Source organism: Chrysoperla carnea, chromosome 4 (genome assembly GCF_905475395.1).
Source record: "Chrysoperla carnea chromosome 4, inChrCarn1.1, whole genome shotgun sequence".
Classification (NCBI taxonomy): domain Eukaryota; kingdom Metazoa; phylum Arthropoda; class Insecta; order Neuroptera; family Chrysopidae; genus Chrysoperla; species Chrysoperla carnea.
The window spans coordinates 25,543,861-25,567,088 of NC_058340.1; the positions used below are offsets into that span (position 1 = coordinate 25,543,861).

The 23,228-nt window shown below is 29.6% G+C and overlaps 3 protein-coding genes across 4 annotated transcripts; all 3 read left to right on the forward strand.

The window, feature by feature from the left end:
* The first annotated feature begins 477 nt into the window (after positions 1 to 477).
* On the forward strand, positions 478 to 2,328 carry LOC123298247 (intraflagellar transport protein 43 homolog). The gene is made up of 5 exons (XM_044880202.1): positions 478 to 597; positions 661 to 800; positions 868 to 894; positions 1,617 to 1,727; positions 1,816 to 2,328. The coding sequence occupies exons 1-5, from the start codon at positions 556 to 558 to the stop codon at positions 2,054 to 2,056; spliced, it is 561 nt and encodes a 186-aa protein (XP_044736137.1). The 5' UTR covers positions 478 to 555; the 3' UTR covers positions 2,057 to 2,328.
* Positions 2,329 to 5,837: 3,509 nt separating this feature from the next.
* Positions 5,838 to 11,908, forward strand: LOC123298220 (sodium-coupled monocarboxylate transporter 2-like). The gene is made up of 7 exons (XM_044880171.1): positions 5,838 to 6,269; positions 7,890 to 8,167; positions 8,985 to 9,207; positions 9,273 to 9,413; positions 9,741 to 9,962; positions 10,677 to 11,114; positions 11,267 to 11,908. Exons 1-7 carry the CDS (start codon positions 6,055 to 6,057, stop codon positions 11,565 to 11,567), a joined length of 1,818 nt encoding a protein of 605 aa, XP_044736106.1. The 5' UTR covers positions 5,838 to 6,054; the 3' UTR covers positions 11,568 to 11,908.
* A 180-nt stretch (positions 11,909 to 12,088) lies between these two features.
* LOC123298221 (sodium-coupled monocarboxylate transporter 2-like) lies at positions 12,089 to 21,910 on the forward strand. 2 transcript variants are annotated; one of them, XM_044880172.1, is made up of 8 exons: positions 14,333 to 14,351; positions 14,435 to 14,660; positions 16,059 to 16,336; positions 17,519 to 17,741; positions 18,436 to 18,576; positions 18,637 to 18,855; positions 19,632 to 20,069; positions 21,245 to 21,910. In XM_044880172.1, exons 2-8 carry the CDS (start codon positions 14,443 to 14,445, stop codon positions 21,540 to 21,542), a joined length of 1,815 nt encoding a protein of 604 aa, XP_044736107.1. In that variant the 5' UTR covers positions 14,333 to 14,351; positions 14,435 to 14,442; the 3' UTR covers positions 21,543 to 21,910. The 2 variants fall into 2 exon arrangements, with proteins under 2 accessions (XP_044736108.1, XP_044736107.1); XM_044880173.1 differs by lacking the exons at positions 14,333 to 14,351; positions 14,435 to 14,660 and adding an exon at positions 12,089 to 12,147 and having other exon boundaries at positions 16,100 to 16,336.
* The last annotated feature ends 1,318 nt before the right edge of the window (positions 21,911 to 23,228 follow it).

Consider the following 23,228-nt stretch of genomic DNA (forward strand, 5'->3'; position numbering starts at 1 on the left):
TAATAAAATAAAATAAAATTTGTAGTTCGTACTTAAGCTTGTCTTCTTCAAATCTGGAGATATAAATTTTGAGCAACTACATAATTCTAGGTGTGCACCATTGTAACTATTACTTCAAAGAAGTCTTTAACTGAAACATGATTTCTGTAAAAATTGTTGAGCTTGAGGTAGTTGAAGCTACCTGCAAATGAAACTCCCTATCTTTTACAGTTTTGGGGAAACTGGATACCAAAATATTGCTTTCATTTGCACCTTCACGGGTAAACAGTGACGTTTAAATTTTGTTCTATCTTAAATGCGTTATATGAATAAATTTAGCTACTAGCGATGGTTGCATTGCAATCGAAATATATCCTTCTACCAATAAAATAACTTATATCTTAACCGACTCGGCGCTTCACTATGTTATATTTAATGTTACCACGGTAACTAAATAGTATCAACAACCTGTAAAGGTACCTGTCTTTTATTGTAAATTCCACTGATATGGTTTAGATTTTTAGAAACTTAAGTTCTTCTTTTCTCTGTTTTTAAAAATCAGTATCAATCCACAAAATGTTTTGGGACGAAGAATTAGATTTCACTTTAAAATCAAAGGTATTTAACTATTTAATTAGTTTATTGAACTGGAAAAGTTTATACATTTTCTATACTTTTAAGATACCAGCAAAAAAAGGTAGAAGAGCAAATAATGGAAGCAGTCAAAAAGATTCCTCAAATGATTTTTTCCAAGGTACAGAAATTCCACCACAAATTAAAAAGTCAGGTGGATGGGCTGATGAAGCGTTAAAGGGCAAAAAGTAAATTGATTAAAATTAATTAAAACTTGGAGAAGTTATCTAAAAAATTAAACTTTTCATTTTGTAGGAATAAGACTTTAAACGTTTTGGAACAGTGAGTATATACTTCTTACTTGTGAGTATATATTTATTATCCTCAATACTATAAATCTTGGATGAAACCTCAAGTTCTAGTATATGACGGGTAACAAATATGGAGGTTTTGAATTTCTCTTGGGTCTTCTCTAAACAGATGAACCAATTTTGATTTTTTTTTGTTTCGTTTGATAGGTAATTTAATGGAGAGTGTTGTTAGCTATGTTTCAAGAGCGAGTTTAGGGTTCCGTATCAAAAAAACTAAAAAATTCGGTTCAGTTTGCAAAAGGCTTTAAGGAAAAAGATAATTTAATGGAGAGTGTTCTTAGATATGGTGCCTTTTCATACAAATTTAATGCAAATTAGCTTTTTTATATCATCTTTAATGAATTTCGTGTCTCCTTGTCGTGTCTTCTTATACAAATTTTACCTTCCCCACCTTTTTTTTTGTTTTGTTTCGTAAATGGACTTCGGGCCCTCTTGTGATGCTCAAGTATGATCATTGCAACAACTGGAAAGGTACTTAAAGCTGTCATAGGTTATCATTTCAAAGTTTCGGAGAAAATGATTTTAGAAAAACATGGTCCAACCATCCCGAACCTACCCTAAACAAAAGCTAATCACCAAACAAAAAATCTACGACATTTGCTATCAATAATATAGTTAATAAAATACCGAATATAATTATATAAATTAATAATTATATAAATTATAATTTAATAAATTAAAGAAATATTTCAGGCAACGTTTCACAGATAAATCAAAAGAAGAAATTTTTAATAATATACCTGAAATACCAGATTCAGATGATCTTACAGAAACATTTTCAGATCAAATAGCAGCAGCACCCAAGTAAGTTTTCAAATTTCTCTGATCTGAGCATATTTTATCTACGAAATATTTTAACTATGAAAAATATTAAATTATTGTTATGTTTTAGTGTTGTTGTAAATCGTACTGAAACTTATTCACAAATTAATAAAGATTTAATGAAAAATAGTTTATTAAGTGCATTAGGCAATGCGGACATATCAATTTTAACAGAAGGTCTTGCAAGTGAAGAATCGTTACGATCAGTTATTGAATCCGATAAACCATGGACGTTTGATTCATTATTTTCAGAATTATCAGAAGAATATTATAAAATGCATTGTAATTCTGAAACATCACCTAATGTTTGAAAAAATTATGTTTTTTTAAGATGATTACCTTATAGTTGGTATTTTAATGTTTATAATAATACAGGCCCGTGCGCACGGGAGGCGTTTTGGGGATCAAGTTCCTCCCATTGAAAATCTGGCAATATAAATTTTGAATTAACAAAATAGTCCTGTAAATGAACCCATTTATGAAACGCATTTCCACTGACAAATCAGTTATCCACATCCATGTATATTTTGAGCTTGGTGCATTCTGTGACTTTGTCTTTGAGTCGAGTACTTCAAACAGAAAACCTGGAAAGAAGAGGAAACTTTGGGAGGAGTTCATCTGAGTCGACAAAGTTCAACTTCGACGAAAACGCATATATTTACTATTTACAGTTTCGCCTGTGATTACAGCGGCGAATGAACGTTTCTTTTCAACTTTGCGTCATCTTTAAACATACCTTAGATCGATAATGTCTGAAGATCGGCTCAACGGTTTAGCCCTCGCTCAATATAAATTGCTTTGTAGAGATCGATGCACACAGAGTTTTGGAAAAGTTTTTTTAGTACCTCGCAGAATTAACTTATTGAAAAGTAATGACTGAATAAGATATTTGACATAATTAAATGTTCTCTTTCTCGAAAAAAGAATTTCTTGTTTTTATTGACTTTATAAGCTAACATGGCGAACGAAAATTTGAATAATTTCTTGGATAATTTTAAACGTTTGAATCCCTCCCTGCGCACGGGCCTGTAATAATAAATAAGATGTATTAGAATTTATTAATAATTTCTTTTGTAAATTTTAAACAATTGTTGTTGATTTATTGTCTTTTTTTTCTAGATTAAAAATTTGTTTTTATTAGTAGGTATTTATTTTTCGAGATATCATTATGTAAATATATGCCGATTTTATAGTTTTGATTTATTTATGATAGTATTGTGGTAATTTTATAATGAAAATTTACGCGAAATTATCATCGAGTTTGTTTTCTTTTATAAATTAATAATGATTTTGTCGATTATTGTACTTAATTTCTTAATAAAACAGGTTTAAATAAAGAATTGACTGAGCTAATTGTTAAAATATCCATGCGTAAGCAATGCAGAAATCAGTGCTTGCATTATTTTTAATAAATTAGAAAATTTAAAAAAACTAACAAATTAATGGAGGGTTTTTAGGTTACCATTTGTTTTTGTTTTCAAAAATTTTTCGAAATATTTTCTAGAACTTTTTATACCATGTATATATGAAATGTATCAAGGTATATTAAGTTTATTTCCTAATATTTGAAGCAATGGTTTTGAAGCTATATACTTAAAGTTCCAACCGGCAAGAAGGATTGAGGGCAAAACCACTGAAGATAGAAATTTGAATAATTTTTAAAGATTGCTAAAGTTGCAATGCAGAGTTTCGCAATATTTGGATCGATTTTAGTCTGTATCTCAAAAAATATTCGACCAGTCATCAAATGTACCCGATTTTTGTACTTTTTGGGTCAAAATTACCTTATATACTGAGTTTTATCGATATTGGAGATTACAAAAATTTCTCGATTTTTTGCAATTTTTTTAAGGGCACCCCTTTGAAAAAATCGAGAAAAACGCAAAAAAAATTTTGTTTTCGAATTTGATAAAACTCAGTGGATGGGGTAATTTTGATCCAAAAAGTATAAAAATCAGGTTAATTTAATGATTGGACTTATAGAAAGTTACAATGTCAGCGAGTATCATGAGCTAAACTTCATTTACAAAAAAAGAGTTTCCCCACCAAAAAATTAAAATCCATAAAATTATGATCAAGAGGGAGGATAAATGAGGGCTATAACGTGATGGTTTTCGTTTTAAAAGGAGAAATTGCCCAGCAAAGCGGGCGGGTATCTGCTAGTGTATACTTATATATCAAGGTATACTAATTTTAGTCTCAGGTTTGTAACGCTTAGAAATATTGATGATACAAACAAAATTTGTCAATTGCTTTTACTTGTTTTCCAAAATTTCAATAGCTTATATCTAGAAAAGGAGGTTTTTCCGGCTATAAGTGTATTGAAAAATTAGGATTATTTTAACGTTATCTACTATTTGATTGTCCTGTTATTATAAATTGGTACACCCTATATAATAAAACTGCATATTCTCTATATGTATAGCAACAAAACGAATTAAAATAATTTTTAAAGTATTTATCTAACTTAAAAGATAAAATTTATTCAGCAGGGGACCAAATAAATATGTGACGTAGACATATAAAAGGAAAAATTTAACGAAAAGTTGATTTAAGGACATTAATAATTTTATTGTTTTTCAAAAAATTATTGTTTACAATTTTCATGTAATAAATCAAAAATTATTATTTTTTAAATAAAATTCATGAGGGTGAGTGTAGGTAAAATGTAAATGGAACTTGTGAAATTTAGGTATCATATACAAGGATATGCAAGGATTGAATAATAGTAGGGATTTCAATAAAACTTTATAAATACATTTTTTGATTAACAAAGTTTTCAAAAATTACAAAAAATTCTTAGGTCATCGAGCTTTTTATTATTATTTTATCGTTCAAAGTTGGCTGAAAAAATGATGAATCATATTGGTTATCAATTGGGTTTTTTCTATATCAATCAATTTCTATATCAAAAAATCTAGAGAGTGTGATAAAAAACTATCTAAAATATTTAGACAATTCTTCCCGTTTATAATAATAACATAAAAATAAAACGTTGTCGATGATATAAAAACCAAATTTTAATTTAATTATGAGTTCATTGAAGATCCATCATTTGATGAACAGAGACGACTATAGTTAGAGTATTGTTGATTGAAGAGCGATATCTATATTATAAAATTTATAAGCATCCTTGCACACAATGTTTTTTATATTTTTGTAGTTGCGTGGTATTGTAAAGCCAAAAAAACTCATTACTTCACTACAAAAACTTAATACTTAATAATAAAATTATTATAATTGTAATGTAACATTTAATATTAAAAAGCGTGGGGTGCCAAACGAGGTAAAATACGATACAAAAGTTGACAAGGGCAATAGAAGGCCTGTGTTCATGATTTGGACCTAAAATTATCGAGAAATTTAAGCGTTTTTCTTTCGATTAAATGCAATAATGATATATTTTTAAGTTGTATTTCCTCCGAAAGCTAACGTTTTTCGGGAAAATGTTTAAAACAAAAATTTTTAGTTCTTTTATGACGATCAACTTTCTAATTTAAACTGTTATTCTATCTATTACCGTTTAGGATCTAATTTGGCTATTATAAAAAACTTGAAGATCTAGGTCCAAACTGATGTCAGAACAAGATGTCCCCCATCAAACTCTGCAACTATATTGCTTAAGTTATTTTTTTGATTCTTTAATTACAAAACGATGTTTTTAGGTGCATAGATTAAAATGGCTCATCCTGAAAACAACAATTTTCTGTTTTGCTATAATTTTTTGATCGGGAATTGGAATTTCCTAGAATTGGCAGGTACTCGAGACAGAGTAGTTACGCCACTGGAGACAAGGTAGATAATATTTATAAAATTAGGGCTCTATTTAAATAGTTTGTGTATTTTAACATTAATTCTTGAATACTTATTTGCAAAAATATGTGACGTATCAGTCAATAGAAAATTCTCTAACTTTTATTTTATAAATAAAAGAAATTTTGCATCAAAATTATAATGCAAAAGTTTCGTTGCATTAAGTGAAAAGCAATCTTTTCTGAAACAATTTACTTAAAAGTGTAATAATATTATTGTGATAAAAAATTTAAAGTTTTCTCTTTTACGCAATTTTCTTGTAAAATTTGTAAAAATGAGCTCAAATTTTTTTGAGCTGATAATTTAAGGCTTTGCACATGCACTGTTACAAACAATACGAGAGTGTCATATTTCTAATTTGCTTCAAGTGCCGTAAAAAATAAAAACGTTAGAAAAATACTATAAAGTGAATCTCTAAATTTCGAAATATAATTTATAATAATTAATTTCGAAATAATAACTTGTGATAAAATCAATTAAATTTTAATTAAATAAAATGATTGATTTAAATACAACAGCGAAAATCATGGAAGAAGCTACATATACAGCTTTTGCATGGACGGATTATATTCTTTTTGTGGGAATGTTACTTATGTCCGTCGTGGTTGGTATCTATTTTGGTTTTTTTCAAAAACAAGATACCAGTGATAAATATTTATTTGGTGGAAAGCAAATGGGATATTTTCCTGTTGCTTTATCGTTAACTGCTAGGTATGGTAATCGGAAAAAATAAACCCGGAAAAAATAGACCGAAAATTTTATAGCCCCGGAGTATTGTTATAATGACGTGTTGCTGAACTTTTTAACCCTTACTTTCAAAAATGGGACACTTTAACAGAAATTTTGTTCGGTTTTTTCCTGGTCTATTTTTTCGGTCTATTTTTTTCTAAATCCGCTAAGTAATGAACGTAATTTTATGAGCTGTAGTTTTGAAAATTCTGATCTTCAAATTTTGTATCCGCACTTTCTGTCTCTTGATTATTTTGAACCAATACCTAAACCATTTTCTAGTAAATCCAAAGCTGTGATTGCAATTGAAAGGACCCCGCACTACTGTATATGGATAGTGGCTTTCGGTCAAATGCCGCCAGAATTTACAAAATATTCTTATTGTCATTCTGAAAAAATGCCTCAATGGGCCCAAATCTCAGCAGCGTGCTGTTTTCAAGATATTCCATGTCAAAGCTCCCGATTTTCATTGAATTTCAAGAGGTGCTATATCATATGCAATCGCCTAATTTCCGCCTGAAACGATAACAGGAAGTTGAATTGGTTTCTGCCAAAGTTACAAATGAGTCTTATCATAATTTTGGGCACTTCCGGCTGCCATAACTCAAAACCGGCTGTTCCAAAAAATTCAGAGATTCTCTAGGAATGTTGGGTAACTTTACCTCATATTTTGGCAGAAATGGATTTCTGTCATCATTTCAGGTATAAATGATGCGATTGCATATAATATCTTGAAAACGGAATGTTGGCGAGATTGTACAGAATGACAAAGAAGAATATTTTCTTAAATTCTGGCGATATTTAACCGATATAAATATCTCATTTAGAGTGGTCCAGGGTTCTTTCTGGCCATCGTAATTGAAGCTATCCACATTATTATTTTTAGCCTAAATAAAATAGTATTAGCTTGCGATTAATTTGGGTCATTGGGGGATAAACAGCCGATTATACATGAAGGCTTGGAATTAGTAGGTTGTGCGGTTACAATCGAATTTGGTTTTAAACCATGTCTTAACATTCAGCTAGTGTTCGGGAAAGTAAAATTGAAACTACTAAACTTAATTTCTAGCATTCAGGCAGTAGGTTGGCAGTTTGCCACTGGGTTGGATTTTCAGAGAATTGAGAAATATACAGTATGTATAGCTAAGTTGACTACATATGAAAAACTTTTTTATTATAAGGTTTACGAATAAATATTTTTTCTTTATAAAAAGCTCTGCTTTCAAAAATATTAACATTGAGCTTTTAACTTTTGAAATCGAATATACAGGATGTCCACAAATTGAGTAAGTTTGATGGGAATGTTAATGGCCGTTTAGAAATGAAGATTATTTTGAACAAATAATAAGAGAAACGGTTCAAGAATTCACTCCCGAGATATGCAGGAATAAACCTTATAATAAAAAAGTTCTCCTTATGCAGCCAACTTAGCATCCTGTAGGTATATCAAAATGTTTTTTAATATACAAAATATGAAATCGATTGAAGATTGAATGTTTATAAAACTGCAGCCATTTTTTTTCGTATATAAAATTCTTAAATGTATCATAATAAATTCTAATTTATCATAATAAATTCATAATAAATATAAAAATGTTTCAGTCATACTTCAGGAATAACATTATTGGGTATACCTGCTGAAGTATATTATTATGGTTGCTCATATTGGGCAACATCAATATGTTGCGTATTAATTTGTATAATGGTTTATTATGGATTTTTACCAGTTTTATTAAAACTCAAAATAACAAGTAGCTTTGAATATTTACAATTACGTTTCGATCGAAATATTCGTTATATAACGTCAACGTTATTTATTATCAAAATCTTAACATATTTACCAATTGTTATTTATATTCCAGCACTTGCATTTAGTCAAGGTAATTTAATGTTTATATAATGAATTTTATCTGTTTTTAATCCCCGAACAAAAAAAAAAAGGTGTAATAAGTTTGACCGCTATGTGTGTCTGTCTGTCTGTCTGTCTCTGGGATCGTAGCGCCTAAACAGATGAACCGATTTTGATTTTTTGTTTTGTTTTTGAAAGGTAATTGAATGGGGATTGTTCTTAGCTATGTTTTAAGTGCGAGTTTAGGATTCCGTACCCGGAATAACTAAAGCGCAGTAGGTTAGGCTAGGTTATATTGGCTGTCCACGAAAGACACACTTAGGCTAGAGACCCTATTAAGCTCAGTAAGGTAAAGTTATTTTTGCATAAACAGAATCTGTGATATTTTTACATGATGATGAAAACTTTATTGAAGCTCAATCACCGATTAATTTTTGTACAATTTACATTATTGTGAGTTCTTCCATTAGGTACTGTGTTAAAATTCACAATTCTAAAATGAAATAATTCCAAATTTTGACCCGCAAGAGGTCCCAAAATTTTGTTGATTGTGATCAAGGGACTTTGAACTATAATCTACCGCAAAAAAGAACATTCACTGCACTGTTAAATGTCCTAATGATTCCTATAACTTTGCATACTATAAAATTTTAAATTTTTCTAATATTAATCTAGAAATTCTTAAAATTAATTAAGATAATTAACGATTCTTTAATCGTTAACGGTCGAAAAACTTTCAATCTTAAACTTATTTAGTTTGGTGATTTTATTTATATGAAACTTAGATTTAAGTTTTATGAATGCAATTATTTATTCTGAAAGTACTTACAAATTTTCCTATTTTCCAGTAACTGGTGTTAATGTTCATATGATAACGCCTGTGGTTTGCTTTGTTTGTATATTTTACACATCTGTTGGTGGTTTCAAAGCTGTAGTTTGGTCGGATACTTTTCAATTTGCAATAACTGTTGCAACGACTTTCGCCATTTTCTTTTTGGGTATTCATTACGCCGGTGGTATTCAGAATATATGGAATCAATCAGAGCTTGGAGGAAGATTGGATATTATGAAGTAAGAAATTTTTTTAATAATATATTTTGTGTTATTTAAAAAAAAGATTCATTTTTTAACTTTAGTTTGGATCCAGCTTTATCAAGTCGTACAACATTTTGGGGATATATGATTGGACTAACAATTTCATGGATTGCAGATTTAGGAGTGAACCAAGGAATGATACAAAAATATCTATCCATGCCAACTATAAAGGATGTTAAGAAGTAATAAAATGAAAAAACAGTCTTTTTATAAAACTTGGAAATTTCTTTCGATCAAATTTATTAAATCTTTAGAAATTAATAAAAAAAGGGGCACTTAATAGTTCTTCATTAAATTCGAACGACTTTCGTTTCTTTCCACACTTCTAATAAAACCAGCTGTTTATATGGTCTACGCCAGGAGTTGCACTTTATGTATCTGATTTCGGTTGGTGGGCTTGATTTAAGCCAATCATTCCTCCTAGTTTCATCAAATTTGGTCGAAAATTTTTCCATTAGTTTTTGCGAGATTACTCATTTATAATTTTTGTTCGATATATATTTTTTTAGGTCACTAATTTGTTTCTGCATTTCTTTTTCTATCATAAAATTAATGTGCGTCTCCACAGGCCTTATAATGTATGCAAAATATCAATATTGTGATCCATTAACTTCAAACAAAATACAAAAACCGGATCAAATTTTACCATTCTTTGTGATGGATGTTGTTGCATCAAAAATTCCTGGCTTACCTGGTTTATTTGTCGCTGCTGTGTTTAGTACTGCGTTAAGGTAAGCTAAATATACATTATATTTGTTCATTTTAGCAATTGGGAAAGAAAATTTACAGAAGGGAAATCTTTGAACTTCTGTATAGGCTCTCCAAAGTGAGTCAAATATCAAGGGTGTGCCTTTTATGGCGGCAACTCTCACACCTGGCTCCTCCCCATTTTTAAATCACCAAATCATGTTATTTTGCTGTTTTTAAGGGTTTGCACACCTTCTTAGGCTCTCCATTTGTAATAACTATGTTCAAAATTTGCGTGTTAGATAAGTTATTATCAATGCTGTGCTTTTTGGTGATGTCAACTGCTCAGTCACCTTTCGCCCTTTTTTATATTAAAATTATTCTTGTCCGCGGTTTTTAAAGCTTTCCATGTTTCCATAGTTGAATAAGAAGGTTATTAGTTCAATTAGTATCGAGAAATAAATCTCTATAGGAGTATTTCCAGCCCTTTTCCATCTCTATACTATCTATAATTGAAGTTATAAAGGCTTCAAGAATTTTGTGTAAAACTAGTTTAGATTAACGAAGCGAAGCATCTCTTGGCTGTGTTAAATCTTTCTGTATCCTTCTCGTTCGTAGATATTTCAAATTTTTATAAACATGAAAAGACAAAAATTTTAATAAAAATCATTCAAATTAGAAACATATAGTAAGGAGAAGGGAGGGGGGTATAACAAGTGATGAATCTCTATGGCTAATTGATTATTTTTAATTTTTAGTACGATGTCAGCTCAATTAAACACACTATCCGGAACAATATATGACGATATAATAAGCCCCATGATGCCTGAAAAGAGAAGAACTGACCGTGCTGCAAATATTATTATGAAATTATGTACTGTGGTTATTGGTGTCATAAGCACTGTATTGGTGTTAGTTGTGGAGAAACTTGGTGGTGTTATACCATTAGCTACAGCAGTATTAGGAAGTTTAGCTGGAACAACATCTGGTTTATTTATACTTGGTCTTTGTGTACCATGGGCAAATGCAAAAGGTGCACTTATTGGAAGCTTTGTTAGTATGTTCTCAACTGTTTCGCTTATGCTGGGCGCTCAATTACATATGGCTGCTGGAAATATACAATATCCAAGATTACCACTCTTAACGATGGGTTGTTTTGAAAATTCGACGATACCTATTGATCAATTTAATCACACGTAAGCAGTTTTTAATTATACACATACAAAAATCCAACACTTTTTGTTGCTAAAAAAAGGATGTACCTAACTTTGTTATCCTTCCTACTTTGGGCGCGTGTTTTTTAAATTATTGCAACGGTGCCAGTTTATAATTTCTCATTTTGTTTTAGATTCCCAGCAATTTATGATAGGAAGCCAATTATTAACGACGATGAAGTATTCTTCCTATTTAAACTATCTTATATGTATTATCCATGTTTTGGAGTTCTCGTCCAAATAACTACAAGTTTGATAGTTAGTTGGATAACAGGGTTTAATGACTTAAACGAAATGAATCCAGATTTAATTCCACCTGTTCTACAATGGCTATTACCGAAACAACCAATGTCGGAAAAAGAGAAAGAACAATATAAAAGTGTTGAAGAGAGCTTGGAAATGTTAAGGAAACAACGAGAAGCAGAGGCTTGTTGAAACCATTTTGAGTAGAGAAAATTAATCAATAGTAATTCAACAGTAAGCTCCACGTCCGTCAGAAATAATATATAGAATATATATTTTTGGTTATGCTTTATTTGTTCTTTGAAACACTAGTAAATATTTACAAACTTTTCCCTCTTCTTCTTCGCAAGTTTCAAAAAGGTAGAAAACGCAGTTACAATTTACGCCAGATAACGTGGAGGGGAGGAAAAAGTTATAAGAGACTAAACGCTCTCTTAACGAATTATACGAAAAAAATTACTTCTTTATTTTTTTGGGTGGGGAAGATAGTATCTATTATTATCACAAGAGGCCCACTAACAATCTTCAGTATTTAAAAAAAATTGTGTGAGTCAGCTCCGGTGCCCGGCTGGAATTTACTCCTTAAGTGTTGTATAGTGTGCTGTGTCCGTCAGGTTATTTTCATGTTTCAAACAATAAATGCTTTGTTATACGTACTATGTAGTATAATTTATATATGGTAACCCAGAAAAACTCGAAGACGTACGATGAACGTTGGCTGAGTCCCTATGTAGTCATTCTGTATCGATGGGTAACAACTACACTGTATGCTGTGTCCATCAGGTTATTGTCAGTTTCAAACAATAGATGCTTTGTCGACAGCATACAAGTATACAAGTTATACACACACAATACTAAAAAGTGAAAAGTGCGCACGATAGGTTCTAGATTTTACTCTTCATATGCTTTTATACCGGGATTTTTATATGAAAATCGATTCTTAAGGAGTAAACTCCAAAAATGAACGAAAACTGGAGAAAATAGTACAAAAATTAGCCCAGAGGTTTCCATACCCCCACAATCAGCCCTCGGTACTCCTTCAATAATTTTATGACGCTTATGATTACAGAGAATTTACTGCATTTGACTGTAAATGAGGCAATTCTGAGCTATTTGTAATAAATAGATAATTTAATTAAATCGAATATTTAAAAAAAAAATTCATTGTTTTTGAATGAATGCATCATTTTATAATTGATTAATGTTTAAAGATATTAATTACAATTATCATATAGACATATCAAGGTAATTGAATCATTTATCCTAGATATTATTGGGTATTTTTATTTTAAACCTTTGAATGAGAAGTATGTTTTGATTCATTGACCAGACGAATTATCTATATTTTTATAATTTTAATACAGCAGCGGCCAGACATGAAGGCGAACACTAAACAACAACGAAATTAGGCAAGTATCAAATGAGTATATAACGGTGATATATATTGGTTGGTACTTGCCTATTTTAATTTTTATCTGAAGTTCGCCTTCGTGTATGGCCGCAGAATAACAGTGTAATAAATAAAACTTTCTTTACTATGTACCTAAATTATTAAATAAAATAAAATGCTAAAATGAAATAAATAATTTTTTCGACTACATTCAATTTTCCAATTTACAGTTTTTCCTATTATTCAAATTATTAAATTACCACCAAAAACATTCCTTTGTGTCCCTAACCTTACCCTGATGGGATCCTAAACTTTTTTCAGGTATCGCTAAGTACAAGGAAGTACACGATGGCAGTGATTCATTTAGATCGTGAGATAATCAGCAGCAAATTTTGGGATTTCCCCATTCAAAGCATGTTAATAAAACTAACTGTTTTCCGAACAATTTTTTACGATATTAAAAAATTTTCTCGACAGAATTGAGGTAATTTAGCAAATGCCTCGTGGAAGCGCTTTTGAAATCCTTACAGCTCAATTCATTAATTACAGAAACTATATGTAAACAATCATGAGTACCTATGTCGTCTTATTTAGAGTGATAAATAATAGTTTTTAATAACAATAAAACTATGAATTTTTATTTCCTGTGTAAAATAAATAAAGATAAATAAACAATGATGAAATTTATAACAATATCCTCGAAATTATTAAAATAATAAAACTGGAAATCTCAGGCTAAAGTCTTTTTGATTGATCAAAGTTCAAGAACAAGGAATTTAGGAAGGTAAAAAAAAATAGCCTTCTTTGAGACAGACCTTTTCTTTAGAATAATGAAAGTTTTTTGCTTATATTTTATCCAATTCGAAAATATCTTTTTCGATATTTAATATCGATATCAAGATCATAATGCAGTATGAACAGGATATTTCTAAAAATACAAAATGCATATCTCACATAAATTAAAATAAATGGGATTCGTTTGTCTATAAATTATATTTTTAATATATTTATTTATCTAAAAGATAAATAAGATTTATACTAAAGGATCAATGAATTTATTCAACGACATTATTCTTATTATTTATAAAAAAGACAATTACAACTAAGGAAAATTTCCAGGAGTCACATTATTAATTTATTGTTCAAAAAAACTCACGTTAATTTAACACAATGTAAGTTACATTATATATGACGAACTTTTACGTAAAAATTATAAATTACAGAGAAAAATTTACGACGAAATTATAAAATTTGTGTATTTTAGATAATTCTTAAGTAATTATTTACAATTAACAAAAATTATAAACGTAATAGAAAATCCTTTTACCGGAGGCTTTTTTTTTATAAATACAGAGAAAATTAAAATTAAAGTTTAGTCCAAAGAAAATGAGTTCAACATAAATTTGAAAATCATTTTTTTTGAAAAATTTTTAATTTACTCGTTTTTTTCATGTATTGTCCCAAACAATACAATAGTGTAATATTTTTATTTTATTTTAAGTGCCGTAAAAAAGTTTAAGTGCCGAAAATTTATTCGATAATATTTTGTTAGAAATTATAATAAATTGACGAGATAATTTAAAAATGTAATAATACTTTAAAATGTGATTTTAATTTTGATAATTATTAATATTTAATAATGGGGTAATTTTAATTTTGTTATTTGTAGTTTGAAAAATGATTTCAATTGATGTAAATTCAACAGCGAAAATCATGGAAGCTACATATAGAGCTTTTTCATGGTCGGATTATATTTTATTTGTGGCAATGCTAGTTTTATCAATTCTAGTTGGTATTTATTTTGGCTTCTTTAAAAAACAAGATACCAGCGATAAATATTTATTTGGTGGTAAACAAATGGGATTTTTTCCTGTTGCACTTTCATTAGCTGCTAGGTAAGAATCCTTATATATTATTTCTTCAGTATGTTTATTTTTCGAGTTATTTAACAATAAAGACAACTTTTTCGTTTTTTTTTTCGAAATTTTTTTTTTTTGCATTTAATTTACAAAAAAAAAAAACTTTAAAAAACGTTAAAATTTTTGAGAATGTTGTCAGTAAATAAATAAATAAATTGGAAAGTGGAAAACATTAATTTTAATTCCAGTGGTAAATTCATCAGTTTGTGTGCTGAATAACTGGGAAAATATTGACTTTTCGAAATATACTTAAATGAAACTTTTAGCTTAGATTTCATCACTTTGTCCATTTTCAACATATATTGTTCCACCCCCTAGAAGGGATGGTTACCACCCCTAGACAAAAGCACTACAAGGAACCATATAACTTTTGATCTAGAGGATGAACAAAGCTTAATTCCAAAATTCCAGGCCAATCGTAGTTATCGGAAATAATTTAGAGCTTTAAGCCTCGTTTACTGGAGTATCTTGAGAATACTCCAGTAAACCAACACAATTTAAAGATTTTCCTAAGAAAACTAAATTCTTTTGGTCCTTCCCGAAGAACGCTCTTAATTTAAAAAAACGACGTGTTGCACTCCGGGAGTGCCGGCAGAAGTGAAAACTTGAATATTAACGTTGTGCATTTTTGATATTTTGGAATGGTTAGGGAATAATTTTACACGAATTGCTTTAATTATCAGTATAAAAGTACTATCTTTTATGTGGTAGAATACAATAATTATTTATTGGGCTATCGTGCACAAACATGACAATTTCATGAACGAACATTTTTTATCCATTACAAAAAAGTATACAATGCCGTTAAAGAAATTTTCACTTAAAAAAAGAAAAAAAAAATTATATTTTTAATAAAAAGGCAACCGCATAGTGTTCCTAAGCGGTCACCCATCCAAGTACTGACTGTGCTCAATGTTGCTTAAATTCGGTGATCGGACGCGAATCTGTGTACTGAATGTGACATGGTCTTACGAATTTTCGATCAGGTCACGTGTCCTGACGCGAGTTTAACATTTTTACCCATTACAAAAAAAGTGTACAACGCCGCTAAAGAAGTTTTCACTTCAAAAATTATTAAATATGTACAGATTTTAGTCCAAATTTCTTAGATGAATTTTTGTATTATACCTATACCTATACCTATAAATATATATTTATAGTTGGTTTATTTTTTGTTGGACCTTACAAACAAAGATTATAAATAATATACCATATGTATATATGCATTATTATTTAATCTCTTTGTTTGTAGGGTCCAACATAAAATAAACCAACTCTAATAATAAGTTTCAAATGCCTATATTGTATAGATCTCATGTATTATCTTTGATAATATTTATATAACAAATTAAATTTTTTTTTCTCAATTTTCAGTCATCTTTCTGGTATAACATTATTGGGTGTCCCAGCAGAAGTATATTATTATGGTTGCTCATATTGGGCAACATCAATATGTATTATAATTGTTTGTTTATTTACAATTCATATATTTTTACCAGTTTTATTTAAAAGTAACGTAACAAGTAGTTTTGAATATTTACAATTACGTTTTGATAAGAAAATTCGATATGTAACGTCAACATTATTTATTGCAAAAAATTTAGCATATTTACCAATAATTATCTACATACCAGCACTTGCATTTAGTCAAGGTAATTACTATATATTTATTTGTGCAAATAAATTAAGTAGGTATTATCCCTTTTATTAGTTAGGGAGAGTTAACTTATTTCATTATCGTTGATAATGGACTAGGTAGTATCGACACTGTTTTATCAAATGAATGCTTATGAAAATTTATATTACCGGATGTTAAACTTAAACAAGTGAAAACAAACAATTGACTGAGTTAATTGTTGAAATACCATGCATAGACTGTGTTGATTACTCTGTCACATTACACATACATACATGTCACACATATACAAATATGTGATATACCCATATAGGTAATACTATAAAAATTACGCATAATTTGCGCTCTCACAGGTAAACTGTGTCGTTTACGAAAAAATGTTTCAAACAAAAAGTGTTTATTTTTTTATAAGGAACATTTTTTACGTTTAAACTTTTGTTCTATCTCTAACGGCTTACAAGATGGCTCCAGCGGACCCAAGATCCAATTTACCTATGTTGCTCATTTACGAACTTGACCTCACTTTTTACATCCTCAGCTAGATATCTCTCCTCGTTTTTGAGTAATCGTGATGACAGACGGACAGACAGACGACAGACGACAGACAGACTGACAACCGGAAATGGACTAATTAGGTGATTTTATGAACACCTATACCAAAATTTTGTTCATAGCATCAGTATTTTTAAGCGTTACAAACTTGGGACTAAACTTAGTATACCTTAGTATATTTCATATACATGGTATAAAAACATAGGTTTTTCTAAAAAATTGTACATTTTTTAATCATTCAAAAAGTAACAAGTAATTCTCACTAATCAAAAGAGACAATAACCGCTAAATCAGTTTCTTCATTTTCTTGTCACAGACTTTCTTTCAATAAAGTTTTCGTATACTGAATATTAAATATGTTAAAAACAGGTCGCATTCGGAAAATGTGCGTTTTCCATGAAAACGTAAACACTTAGCTGAAAAAGTTAGCTAAAATACAGAGTGTTCTATTTAAGTTAAACAAGTTATTAGCGTTTAAAACTTGTAACTCTTTAGTAATAATTTTGAGACAACCTGTATACCTACGTAATTCATTTTACAACAAATTTGTTGTAAAATGAATTACGTAGGTATACAAGACCACTAGAAGAAAGCTTGTTTATTTTTTTTGAAATTAAATTTTTTTAATTTTTTAATTTTTGTACAGTGACCGGTATTAGTGTTCATCTTGTGACACCAATTGTATGTTTCGTTTGTATATTTTACACATCGGTAGGCGGTTTCAAAGCTGTTGTATGGACGGATACTTTTCAATTTGCGATAACTGTTTTTACCGTAATTGCTATAGTGGTTTTGGGCTTTATTTACACTGGAGGCGTTGCAAATGTTTGGAATCGAAATGAGATTGGTGGAAGACTTGATTTTTTCAAGTAAATACTTTTTCTTATTTTTATTAATTTCAGTAAATAGGTTTCGAAATCCAAATATCTTAAAGGTATTTTCGGCAATTATTTTTGAAAGAATTAAATCCATTTTGACTGGAATCTGATATAATCATTCAAAATATAACAGCCACTTACAGCAGATGGTGCCATTTAATGTATTATTGGCAAATCTTCGAATACGTCCCAAAAAGGATAGAAATCATAAGTTCAGGCAAGGTTGGTCAAGGAAAGGTGTCTGGATGACGTGAAAGGTGTCTTCTCGGTTTTTGGTGGGCTTATCGATCTTTTCTAATGATACCCAAATGTATCGCTTACAAAGGCAGTAATATCCAAGTTTTGAGTATGGGTGCAGTTAATTATATTCGCCACGGGCGTAAAATTCGTCCCTGCAAATATCTTTTGCCTATATTTTGGTTCAAGCCTTCCTGATCAAAAACTGAAATCTTAACTAAAACTTTTGCATGGCAAATTTTTTGGATCGAGGGGGTATTCTTCGGTTCATTTTATCGGTACAATATTATTAAGTTTTTTCAATTCGTAAATACCTAGCCACATTCAGTTAATTTCTAAACCTTCGTATTTTTGAGACTTTTATTCAGAAAAGTTCAAAGAGTATTACTTTTCTAAATTTCATCGAAATCCATTTCTTCTACAAATTAATAAAAATGTTTTATTTTAGTTTTGATCCATCTTTAGTTACTCGAACTACTTTTTGGGGTTACACCATTGGTTTAACAATGTCATGGATTTCTGAATTGGGAGTAAATCAAGGAATGGTACAAAAATATTTATCGATACCAAATATATCCCAAATAAAAAAGTATGGAAACTAAAGTCTTCTAAAAATTTCCATTATTAATTAGTAATTTTTTTTTGGTAGATGTTTAATTCTTTTTGTGGCTGTGTTTAGTGGAATAAAAATGCTCAACGTGACTACTGGTCTCATAATGTACGCAAAGTATCAATATTGTGATCCATTAACGTCAAAGGTCATTCAGAAACCAGATCAAATTTTACCATATTTTGTAATGGATATAGCTGGAAATATTCCTGGTTTACCTGGCTTATTTATCGCAGCTGTTTTTAGTACGGCACTAAGGTAGGTATACAGAATTTTGATTATTTTTGTATTGATAACGTAATCACGTAACATAAGTTATATTTATACCGATTTACAACGTTCCGTCTTTATTTGAGCCTTCATCAAACTGTGTGTTATAGCACTTAAGTAGTTATGAGTTAATTGTTGAAATATCCTGTATGAAGCACCTTAAACTATGCTGCTCATTTACGAACCCGTAAGCACGTAGGATTGCCACCTAGGCCAGGTCTCTCGTCCGGCCCATTATGCAGTTGGTGTTTTGGGGGGGGGGGGGGTGTTGCAATGAGAAGCGGGAAATTAAAAAAAAATCCAATTTCGTCTTATTTAATTAATTTTAACTACATAAAAATTATAGGTATGAAGTAATATTAAGTGCTACAAACACTAAAATCATGAACAATATCAATTCTCACTACTCTAGTTGCTGAGGTTAAAATCATCATGGTGGCGATTCAGCAATCATAATGCTAATTTTTGCTTTTTCAACCCTGACCTCGCGGTGACCTAACTAAATTTTCAAAAATTTATAACTATATGTTTATATAAACTTCTTTGCTTATTTTGAGCTAGAGGTTGAGAAAACATGCACTTAAAATAGTGACATGAACAATTTGAAAACTCAAGAGCCTGATGAGGAGTTTTAAAAATAGAATACACGTGGCAAAAGAATAAAAAAACTATTTTATGATTTTACATAATTCAATCAATTAAAGTACCATTAAACTTTCATTAAGGACTTGATTAAAACTTATCTTTTTTTGAAATACTTGTAGCACAATGTCAGCGGTCTTAAACACATTATCTGGAACAATTTACGATGATGCAATAAAACCATTCCTGAGCAAAGAAAAAAAGACTGAACGTAATGCAAGTTATATAATGAAAATTTGTACTTTAATAATTGGATTCATCAGTGTATCATTGGTACTTGTTGTGGAAAAGCTTGGTGGAATTTTACCGTTAGTAATGGGTATAACAGGATGTTTTGCTGGAACAAATTGTGGTTTATTTATACTTGCTACTTGTGTACCATGGGCCAATTCTAAAGGTGCTCTAGTTGGAAGTTTTGCTAGTTTGATTTCGGCTGTTTCAGTTATGATTGGTGCTCGTTATCATATTGCTTATGGTAATATTCAATATCCAAAATTACCACTTTTAACAATGGGTTGCTTAGAAAATTCTACAATACCTTTCGATCAATTCAATTATACGTAAGTATCTATAGATTTAAAAAAAAAGTATAAAATTATTTAATTGGATTTGGTCAAATTATCTCACTTTTTATATTTTTATTATATTTTTGTAAGAAAAAAATAATAATTCCGTTCATTCACTGATCCACGGGAATGCCATGTTTTTAAGGAAGTCGAGTTAGCACGAGCCTGCGAATTTTTTTGGCTTTTTGATCAACCCTGTGATTACGTTTATTCACTGATCCTCAAAAAATTTGAGAAAACCTCAAAAAACTTATTTATTATTCTCATGATAATCGTCTACTCCAAATTATGTCAACGTGAGACTCACGCTAAGCACACGGTAGTGTCCGTATATCCTCACCCTTTTTTAATACAAAGTAATTTTTATTAGTTTTTTTTTTAACTTTTCCATGTATACTCATTAATAGGTGTGCCTTTCTTATTTGTTTTTTTTTTTTTTAACTGGTAGACCGTTTTCTGGCAAGAAGTAAACTTTACAATCTCAAGATTGTGAGAGCATACTTTACCTAGCTATAGTTAACTCTGACTAAGACCAGTAACAGTCGATTTTATCTAGGAAGAGTCAATTCTTACTAGAGGATCAACTTTGTCTGTAACCTATACAATGATTTAATGGGGAATTTATTCGTCAAATCCATTAGTATTTTTCATTTTTAAAACCCGCTAATTGCCTACAAGAACAGTTTATTCTAAAAAATTAAATAAAACAAAGTAGCATAACAATCAAAACGCTGTAAAGGCCCATATGCACTTTCTTAGTCGTCTTGGAGGCTTAATATGACTCCAGCCATACTACCGAATAAGAATTAGGACCAAATAGCTAACGAGAATTAAATTTACGAATTGACGATTTATTAATACCCGGATATTTCTCTCAGATTTATTGTTTTTCATTGAATCAGTGTTGTTCAGATTAACAAAATGGAATTACAATTTTAGCTCTACCTCTCTCAATTATTGTCGTACTCTTTTTGAGAATTTGGCTACGGGTACTTAAAATCTCCTACGAGCACTTGGAATTCAAGTTATCTTAAAAATTAATCTAATTAATTCAAAAAGTTCAACAAAAAATTTATCAAAATCCGTCAAATAAATTTTAAGTTATAAACCCTTTCAAAATCACATGAATACAAATAATTTCATTTTAAAGAGTCTTTTGTTTATTTTAGATTCCCGACAACTTTTGATCGCCGACCAATCATTAATGAAGACGAAGTATTTGTCTTGTTTCGAATGTCCTACATTTTTTACACATGTTTTGGAACAGTTGTTCAAATTGTTGTTGGATTAGTAGTTAGCTGGATAACAGGATTTAATGATTTAAAAGAAGTCAATCCAGATTTAATATCACCTGTAATGCATTGGGTATTACCCAAACAACCAGTATCCGAAAAGGAGAAAGAACAATACAAGAGTGTTGAAGAAAGTTTGGAAATGTTAAAGAAACAACAAGAAGCGGAAGCTTGACGCTGACTCGAGAATTGATTATATTAATGAAGACAATTTAAAAAAATTTATTTTTATTTATTTCAAAGAAATTTGAAATTTTTTTATCGATGTTTACGATGTTATTTTTATGCGTGATTGTAAAAATGATCTGCTATTATTATCTACAATTTTTAAGTTGAAAAATTGAAAGTCATCATTATTGAAAAATTTTTTTATATCGAATATGACGATAGAGTATCCTTGTCGATACAGGGAGCAGTTATTCTAGTGTTAAGCACTGTGGTACTGTATATTAATAATTTTTTCTTCAAAGTAGAATGAAGAAGGAAGGATTTAGATAAATCGAAAAAATTTTACTCTTGTGAAATGAAAATATTAAACCAATATATCCTACCGTTTCTGATAGGTTTCATTAGGAAAATTTTTTATAATTCAAATAAAAACAAGTGAAAACAAACAATTGACTGAGTTAATTGTTGAAATACCATGTATAGACAGTGTTGATTACCAGCCATACATACATGTCACACCCACATGACTGATATTTCCATATAATACAGAATATAATATATTCGAACTTAATTTGCACCCTCAGGGGTAAACAGTGATGTTTATGAAAAAATATTTCAAACAAAAGTTGTTTATTTTTTTATTTTTTACATTTAAACTTTTGTTCTATCTAAACTTAATATACTATGATATATTTCATATATATACATGGTATAAAAAAAGAGGATTAATAGATTTCCGAGTTAAAATTCACCGTAGAGTAGGATAAACCTAATCTGCATATTAAACTTTTTTTTTAATATTTAGTATTTATAACGATTAATTTTGTAAAATTATTATTTTTTATTAAATTTTGGGTAATTAATATATGCCTGTGATAAATGCAAATTTGTATATGATTTACTAATATTTACTAAAGTAAAATAAATAAACTAAATTAAATATGATAAAAATTATTTTTTTTTTTTTGAGCACCTACACATTTAATAATCATATTTTTAGTGATAATTTTACGACAATATAGACCTATACACTGTATCGTAGGTCAACGGAAAAAGGTAGAGGTGTGTTTTAAATCATTTTTGTTGTCCCTGAAATACTATTTTATAGAGGCTTTGGAGCCCTGGGTCTGGAATTAAAAAAATAAGTGATAGTTGAGAAAAACTGACATAGCAGCTGAAAAGAATGACCCAAAATTAGTGGATTTCAAAAAAAATTCCACTAGGAACTGATCAAATTTGCCTGTGTTATAAAAAAAATCGAATTTTTTAACCTTATGACGTCATCAAAATCCAAAAAATTTAATTTTGCTCTATCACATCCAAATTTTATCCAATTTTGATAAACCAAGTATGTAATCCTACTAAATTTGGGTCATACTTTTCAAATTTGTGATCAAAATTAATCTAGCTCTATTACGTTTCAAGAATGTGGAATCTTAGTCCCGGAATAAAGCACATAAGTGATAACTAGTGAAAAACTGGCATCACAGCTGAAAAGAATGATCCAAAATTAGTGGGTTTCAAAAAAAAATCCAATAAGATCGGATCAAATTTGCCTGTGCTATAAAAAAAATCAAATTTTTTAACTTTATGATGTCATCAAAATCCAAAAAATTTACTTTTGCTCCATCATATCTAAATTTCATCCAATTTTGATAAACCGAGTATGTAATCCTACTAAATTTGGGTCATA